The 8369-nt window shown below is 35.5% G+C and overlaps 2 protein-coding genes across 6 annotated transcripts in view; both read left to right on the plus strand.

The window, feature by feature from the left end:
* The first annotated feature begins 341 nt into the window (after positions 1-341).
* LOC105135126 (5'-3' exonuclease family protein) lies at positions 342-4277 on the plus strand. 2 transcript variants are annotated; one of them, XR_844128.1, is made up of 5 exons: positions 342-841; positions 1689-1847; positions 2291-2525; positions 2941-3270; positions 3345-3434. XR_844128.1 is itself a non-coding variant. In XM_011039852.1 (5 exons), exons 1-5 carry the CDS (start codon positions 473-475, stop codon positions 3487-3489), a joined length of 1131 nt encoding a protein of 376 aa, XP_011038154.1. In that variant the 5' UTR covers positions 344-472; the 3' UTR covers positions 3490-4277. The 2 variants fall into 2 exon arrangements, 1 of the variants encoding a protein (XP_011038154.1); XM_011039852.1 differs by having other exon boundaries at positions 344-841; positions 2941-3163; positions 3345-4277.
* A 212-nt stretch (positions 4278-4489) lies between these two features.
* Positions 4490-8369, plus strand: part of LOC105135125 (uncharacterized protein ycf37-like) — a 5816-nt gene continuing 1936 nt past the window's right edge. Inside the window, exons 1-3 of one of the 4 annotated variants that reach the window (XM_011039849.1) lie at positions 4490-4843; positions 5121-5207; positions 7390-7429. In XM_011039849.1, coding sequence (XP_011038151.1) covers positions 4727-4843; positions 5121-5207; positions 7390-7429 — 244 coding nt within the window. In that variant the 5' untranslated portion in view covers positions 4490-4726. Of the gene's footprint in view, positions 4844-5120; positions 5208-7385; positions 7442-8369 lie in introns of all 4 variants that reach the window. The other 3 variants (XM_011039848.1, XM_011039850.1, XM_011039851.1) reach the window with 3 other exon arrangements.

The raw sequence follows: 8369 nt of genomic DNA on the forward strand, positions 1-8369 counted from the left end.
GCTATATTAAAGATTTATATGATTATTAACTTCAGGGCTCGTGAGATTAGTTGAGGTACTTGCAAACTAACCTAGACACTCACATTAATTAAAAAAAAATCAATTTAAAAATATAAAAAAGATATAGGAATTTAATTATTTCTGATTAATCTATTTTGTAATGACTAAAGAACTTTAAAAAAAACTATATTATCTCTCATTTATTTTTTTTTGAAGAAAAAAAAATTACTGTGAATTCTCCATGCCAACCATTATATTATTTTATTTTCTAAATTTTAATCTAAAACAGCAAATCGTTAAAAATTGCATTTTCCATTTACAAATGGGCAAAGACGGGTCGCTTGAAATTTTGATCGGTTAGATGACTGGTCGCTTAGACTCCTAGGAAAAACCTCTATACAAGATAAGTTCCCTGCTTGTCGACACACGACACTATTGCTAGCTCTAGTGTAGCAGTGAAACGCCACCACCAATGATGAAGATGGTAGAAATCGCCATGCCCACCAACCTCCACATCAAACCCGCTCTCACTTTTAACCCTTCTGCTTCCGTCTCAACATGGTATCTAAGAAAGAAACCAAGGGAAACAACAAAAAGGAAACTTGGTGCTGTTTTTGCTTCCATTTCTTCTTCTTCTTCTCATGACACCATTGGTGATGAATTGTGGCCAAGGAGTGAACTTAGTGGGAGTAACAAGGAGAAGAGAGCAACCAAGAAAAGGGTATTCTTTTTGGACGTGAACCCACTTTGTTATGCAGGAAGTACACCTAGCTTGCATTCTTTTGCTCACTGGATTTCTCTTTTCTTCTCTCAAGTTAGCCTCGCTGACCCTGTTATTGCTGTGAGTTTCCTTTTCTTTCTTACTTTTGATTTTATGCATATATGGTAGTAGTACTTTTGGTTGTATGTGAAAATGAGATTGTTGTTCATTGAAAGTTACTGGATATTTTTAAAGAAAGAGGGTATCTTGCAAATTTATTGACTGATAGAGGGATATGCAGATGACCCAGATAATCAGAATACTAGATGTTGTTGGTAAAAGTCTTTGAGATTTTAAAGTAACTGTTTTGATTAAATTTATATAAGTGTCAATTTTTTGATCTTCTAGATTCATTGCTGCATATGTTAGACTTTGGAAAAAAAAAAATTCACTGTAAATTTCAAACTCATCTAGTTTTCAAGCATTGGAACACAAAGATGTGTCTGAATTGTTAAGTGACAACTTTGCATTAAGCTGGGTCTAGGGTGAAAAGAAGGTGCATGTTGCATAGCGTGATCTACTTGGAATTCTTGTTTCTCCTTTGTAAAAGCTTGTGTTCTAGAGGGGGTTATACAGGAGGTGCCTCAATAAAAGTGTAGGGAAGCAGGACATTACATACCTCACTTTCTCTGTTATACAGCCTAATGGCTGCGACTTCCTGTGGATGACTTTGTAGAGAGGGAATGACTTGTTACATTTCCAAATGTATGTATAAGCTAGGTGCCTTCATAACCAAGAACATTTCTTGGATTTATCCATATATGGTCCCAAATTGTGAATTTATTGAAATTTACTCTTTCGAGATTGGTTCTCTTACTTGATATGCTCTGATTGGAAGTTATCAAAAAATAATTTATCATGATAACCTTCTCTTGGTTTATTATAGCTTGCTTGGGCTTAGAAATAGTTGTTTTGTGTTGGTTTACAGGTTCTTGATGGAGATGGGGGAAGTGAGCATCGTAGACAGTTGTTACCTTCGTATAAAGCACACAGGAGGAAATTCTCAAGAAAATCATCAGCACCGCAAAAATATGCTGCTGAAAGGTCTCATGTTGTCATGGATGTTCTTATAAAATGCAATGTTCCAGTAGGTGAACCTTGGTTAAATGTTTCTAGCATTCTATATTTAAAGTTATCTACTTTCAGGTATTTAAAATTAATTGTATGCTTACAGATTGCATACTACATGATTGTTGCACTGTTGTCTTCTAAAGTAATGCTCATAGAAATTGTGCTGGTTTATGTGTAGTATCATTTGCATTTTATATGGATGTCTAGACTTAACATCCAAGAATGACCGACTCAATATATATCTGAATTTAAGATATAAAAATTTAGAACCCTCCATTCTTGTAAACAAATACATGTGAATAGGTTGGGTCTCAATCACCATCATGAGAAATTCACGTTTGAGTTTGAAAAGATTACTATCATTTCACAAAAAACCTTACTTTTGAGAACAAAATGGTTTATTGTAACTGTCTGAGAGATCACCTTTCTGTAAAAATTGACAACATGAGATTTGTGCAGGTTGTAAAAATTGAAGGTCAGGAAGCAGATGATGTTGTTGCGACTCTTGCAGGACAAGTTCTACAAAACAGACATAAAGTGGTTATTGCCTCTCCTGATAAAGATTTCAAGCAGCTTATTTCTGAAGATGTACAGATTGTTTTGCCTATTGCAGAGTTAAATAGATGGTCCTTTTACACCCTAAAGCACTACATCTCTCAGTATAATTGTGATCCGTGCTCTGATCTGAGCCTTAGTAAGTGTGATAATTTTTTTTTTTGTTTTCTTTTAATTTTTGATAATTAGAAAATTAGGAGATTTGCTTTATGTTCAACATATATCTTGTATAGCTCTGTACTTTTATGTGTATATGTTGTCAATAAAGGTTTTGCGGCTTTATAGCACTTACTCATTGCCTATTCATTTAGCACCGTTGTTAATCTTTTTAACCAGCATGATGTTATTAATTGAAGAGACAAGGATAAGTATCCTTCCTCGACTGTAGGAAAGAGTTGACAATATAGAGGAAAGTTTCAAGTGTTGTCACTTTTTTGGGGGATTATGTTCTTAACACAAGTTGCTCCACTCTATTTTTCAGCATTCAGTGCAATCTACTTCTACTTTTCTACATGAGCTGCCCATAACTTTTCTATTTGGTGTTAATTGTGTAGGATGCATTATGGGTGATGAGGTTGATGGCGTACCTGGGATACAAAATGTGGCTCCTGGATTTGGTCGAAAGACTGCTCTAAAGCTTTTGAAAAAGCATGGTTCATTACAAAATTTACTAGATGCAGCAGCAGTACGAACTGTGGGTAAAAAATACGCTCAAGATGCCTTAACAAAGCATTCTGATTACCTGCGAAGGAATTATGAAATTCTTGCACTGAGGAGGTGGTTTGTTTCCTTCATATATCCATAAATTAATTTTCATACACATATTCCTAGTTCTTGGTGTTTCTTGCTGCATAGTCATTGCAACAAAAAAGGAACAGATTCAGGTTCCCTTCCTTCTCATTGCATCATTGTCTATTGTATTTAGCTCTTGGTGACATTAGATCGCACTTTCATACAGGGACGTTGATGTTCAGCTAAAAGAGGAATGGTTGGTTGAAAGAGACAGATGCAATGATTCAATTATTTTATCCAACTTCTTCAAGTTGTTGGAACAAAGCAAAAGACCTGCCTACCAAAGTGGTTCACATTCTAAAATTGATTAAGGCCCCATTGGTAAGCTTTGAAGTTTCAATACGATGAGTTGAAGATCACCTCACCAGTATCACTGACAAACGTCCTGATATTCATGAAGATAGCCATGGTATGGATGGTTTGAACGTGAAAAATCTAGAAACCGGAGAACACACAAAGGGATGGGAGGAAAAAGAAGAAAAAGAATAGAACTTTCAGAAGTTGCTACTAACACATATATAATGCTTAAACAGATAGCTTTATGTCAGAAATCTTATATCAGGTAGTCATAATGTCTCAGTAAAGCAAATAGTGAGCTTGAAAGCGAACAGTTTAGCAACTGGTATGGTGAAGACCACGGCCCCATATGCAAGAGAGCTTCAGGAGCATGATTATGGTGTATAGAGAAGTGGCTGTTTTTTTTGGTGCCCTCTCCCACTCCACTGAGACACAATGTTCTTAGCTACTTGGCACACGGGAGAAGGTTAACTCAACAGGATTGCAAGTTATAAAGTTAAACAACATTCTTGTATTGTAAAGACACTGTCTATAGGTTATGCAGTTTTCCAATGATGGAAGGCAACTGTCCCTTTTACCAAGGACAACTGTATTGTGGTTTTGGGTGTTAGGACACCCCATTTCAGTCTATAATTTTCCAAAGAGAACAGTAATTTTTATTAAATGCAATAGTGCGTGCGGATGCAAATCGAATCCTCAAATCACTTTGTCCTTCTGAAATGATGACAATTCAATGGCTACGGCTTCTAACATTTGGCCCTAGTTTGATCTCTATGCTTTTTTTTAATCAATCTTTTTGTAAGTTGGCAATCCTTTTATCATCTTTTTGTCACAGATGAAATTTACAGTTTGTGAAGAGTGTGTGGATTTTTGGGTTCGATTTCTTAAAGCTTTCATATGTCAGTTCTATCTGAAAGTAGAGCAAAAAACAAAAATCAAAATCATGGTAAGAACAATGCCTTATTTTTTAGTCATAGAAAAGAACATAAATAAGAGGAGTAGAGAGGCTGCTATTTCTTGAAGAGGCCCCCTTTTAATGAAAAGAAACCAAACGCGGCCTTATCTTCTTTTGGTGCCAGTTGACACTCTACAAGAGAACTTTTATCTTGAACCACCAACGAACTCTGCAGAGAGTGCAGTGCATACATGTTCAAAAGAACACTCAAATTCACAGAAAAAGGAGGCAGAGGCAACACACAAAGCAGTTCTTGCTCCAAAGAGATCTCCCATACACACTGAAATAAAAGAAATATGCTTCTCCAAACCACCATCTCATCATCTCCACCTCTACAACACCTCCACCAGCATCCTCACTCTCTCCTACCATTTGGGTCTCTCAAGTTTAGGCCCCACAAGCTCTCTCTTCAGGTACCATATTTCCAGATCCTTTTTTAAAGTATCCTGGTTTCTCAAAGTTGAAATATGTTCACTTTCTTCATCTTATTTTTTTCCCTTTTCTATTAGAGCATGTCTTAGTCTTTCTTGAAAGCTGACACGATTAGGTCTTGAATTATGTTGGTAGATATATATTGTTATTGTTTGAACATGTCATGTTAATGGAGTAATTCTTTAATGTGAGTTTTAACATATAGAATTATTGATATGAAAATAATATTACTTGGGAAATTTTTGCACATCCTTTCAGGCCCTTTTTCAGCACTATAGTCCACCAGATTTGACAAATTTTAGGGCAGGCCATGGACTGAATGTCACTCAGTTTACTAATTTCCAGGTATGTATTCCAACAATCTCTTTGCTTCGATAGTGGCTATATTTGAATTTTCTGAGTTCATGATTGTCATCAAATATGAATCTCTTCATCAGAATTTCCCAAAGAAATTTGCTCTGTTTATCTCCATACTCTTGTTTTAATCAACTTTTTTTTTTAACACTATTTGATGATAAAGCTTATACTCTTCTTTAGGACTGAAGGTGCAATTGAGACTTTGTGAATTCGTAGTTGGGAAAGGGTGGTTAAATTTTAAACGAACTTGAAAATTAAGTGAGGTTATTAGAATTAATTTTAAAAACTAGAAAAATGTAAATTAGTATTTTTCCAAAGAGATATATTGGTTATTCTATGTATATGTATGTGATGCACTAATGATTGCTCTTACTTTCAAGTTTCTAAAATAATCTTAAGAATAGTATAGTATTGTGATCTAAGTTGATAAATGCATGAGATTTATCCTCTCTCTCTCTCTCTCTCGAATAACATGATATTAAAAAGAGTTGTGATCCACCATGCTTCTCTCCATCCTTTCTCTCTGTTTTTTTTAATGGGGATTATTGAGCTAAATATCGTAAGACCATGAAGACAATTTAGACATGAAAAGACAAAGGGAGTTGAGCTTGTTCTTTCTAAACTAAAGACATTTTTCTCTTAAGATCGAATGTGCAGCTAGCACATAATGTCCTCAGAAATCTGTCATGTCAATGGGATTGTAGCTGCTAGGAATATTGAGAAGTGTTTGTTGTGAAGGTTCAGAAGAACCTAGCTACGAGAAAAGCAATTACTCTTTATCCATGTCAGGTAGAATAATGCTTGTATAACTTCTTATTGGAACTCGGAGGGCAAGAATGTTGAAATCTACATGCAACAAATAATAAATCTAAGAATTAGATTTGGTTGATAAAAACTTGAATTCGTAGTTGGGAAGACAGTATATTAGTCTGATCCTTTCTGTTTTCTTCATGTCATTTTAGCTTTCTGCGTCCCCAAACCCCTTTCTTATTGAGCACCTAATTTGTTTTTACCAACCAAAGTTTCTTTTTATGTCAATTTCTCATTCACCCACAATTCATTTTAATTATATTAGTGTTCCATGTTAAAGAACTTTTGTTGGAAAATAATTTCCAATAAAGTTTAAACTTTAAAATTGAGTGGTCTTCACTTTTAATTTGGTCCCAAATGTGCCCATCGACCATGTTTTTTAAAACAAATTTCTAGCAAAGGTTTCCTTGGAAGATGGATCTTTGAGCATAATGTTTACCAGCCTTCTCTTGGACTGGAGTGAATTAATTGAATACTCCCTGGCAATGGCTCTAGTTACCACGAGTTGAGCTTGAATTTATAGCGTTAGAACAGATTCAGGATTGGAGAAAACTGCAGCCTTATGCTCAATATGAATTAGATGGGAAGAGCGAGATTCAGGATTGGAGAAAACTGCAACCTTATGCTCAATATTAATTAGATGGGAAGAGCGGAAGAGAAGAACTTTAGAAGGCTGACTAGAACTTTGTTTTCCTGCTGCAGGCTTGACTGATCTGTACTTTGTATCTGTAATTTACACAGGAGCATCATGCTTAACAGCCTTCTCCTGGACTTGAGTGAATTTATTGAATACTCCCTAGCAATGGCTCTAGTTGCCACGGGTTGAGCTTGAATTTATAGTGGCATAACAGATTCAGGATTGGAGAAAACTGCAACCTTATGCTCAATATTAATTAGATGGGAAGAGTGGAAGAGAAGAACTTTAGAAGGCTGACTAGAACTTAGTTTTCCTGCTGCAGGCTTGACTGATCTGTACTTGGTATCTGTACTTTATATAGGTATCCAGTACATATTTTTGTATTATAGAAATTGGGTGTAGCTCTCAGGGGCTCTCATCTTCAACATATCCTGCTTTCATATCATAAGTCACATTATGTGTGTAACCAAAATCATGGTCAACCAGTTCAAATCAAGTGTTTTGATATCTGATATATCTGCCCACAGCCAAACAGTCTGGAGAAACTTTTTTCTTTACAAGTTATGATTTTCCTCCCTTTCTTCTGTGGCTTATGCCGTGAATCTGCAGAATGATTTTCATTATCTTTCTATGTTAATTTATGTGTTTTTAACAGAATCTTCTTGTTTAAGGTGATGTACATTTTTCGTTACTCATTTTGCATTCTCTTGTGGGTGAAGGCAGATACATGGAAAGGAGTCACTAATGGTATCCTCTAGCTCACGAACTACTGAGAGTATTCCCTCTTCTCACTTTGATTTTTCATTTCAACCTGATTTTAGAGGCTAAATTAAATTTATGTGTAGCAGATGTTACATATCTCAGACATCAAATGTAGGAGTTTCGTCAACATTCTCAGATCCTCATTTTGTACTGTTCTTTTATAATCATTTATCTGGTCTGTAACTTTAAACCACTCCTTGCTTTGATTTTTATTAAGAGCTTGCAGAATACCCTTATACTTAACAGTAGGGACCCTTTTGAAACATCCTATTATTGGTTGTTATGTCTTGAGCTAACTGATAATGATCCAGATATCTTGTTTGAGACATAATCATGGTGATGGAAGATTCATTATGGGAATCAATATATGACATGCATCTAGACATGCATGCATGTGCTTTTGTGCACAAAATGTTCTCCAAGTGGTGGGCACAATCCTGAGTAATCAGGAATTGATAATTCCTAATTGAAATATAATGGACACTGTTACACATGTACGCTCATTCTCACACACATGTTTCATCTAGTTCTGTTGATAACTTTGGTCTTTAACATCGTTGCTTTCCAGACTATGTTTTCGATTCCTATCTTATGAATCTAGTTCTGCAAATTTTTATCCTTCACTTATTCTTACCCTTCCAATGACTGCTTCTGCCACCCTATATCACTTTCCAAATTGAGGCATCAAAGAACATAAAAACAATGGTTATTGTTTGGTGATTGATTTGCACACTCAACGATGCCAACTAACTGTTTACCTTTTCTTTTCTATTTCATGAGTAATAACGTAGTCAAACCATGAATTTATGAACTAGCTAAGCTTGATAATGTACTGCTCTCAGCCTATCAGAAGAGAATGTTTATATTGGAGTTCATCATGTTTGGACTCCTCAACAAGAGCAGCCTGAAGGCTTCCCCCCCCCCCCCTCAAAATGCCCCTT

The sequence above is a fragment of the Populus euphratica genome, unplaced genomic scaffold (genome assembly GCF_000495115.2).
Source record: "Populus euphratica unplaced genomic scaffold, PopEup_1.0 scaffold55.1, whole genome shotgun sequence".
NCBI classification, from domain to species: domain Eukaryota; kingdom Viridiplantae; phylum Streptophyta; class Magnoliopsida; order Malpighiales; family Salicaceae; genus Populus; species Populus euphratica.

Coding starts and splice junctions, on each gene's coding strand:
- LOC105135126 (XM_011039852.1), top strand. CDS start 473: ATGATGAAGATGGTAGAAATCGCCATGCCCACCAACCTCCACATCAAA. Junction 1,848..2,290: donor TTATAAAATGCAATGTTCCA/GTAGGTGAACCT, acceptor AGATTTGTGCAG/GTTGTAAAAATTGAAGGTCA. Junction 3,164..3,344: donor GAAATTCTTGCACTGAGGAG/GTGGTTTGTTTC, acceptor ACTTTCATACAG/GGACGTTGATGTTCAGCTAA.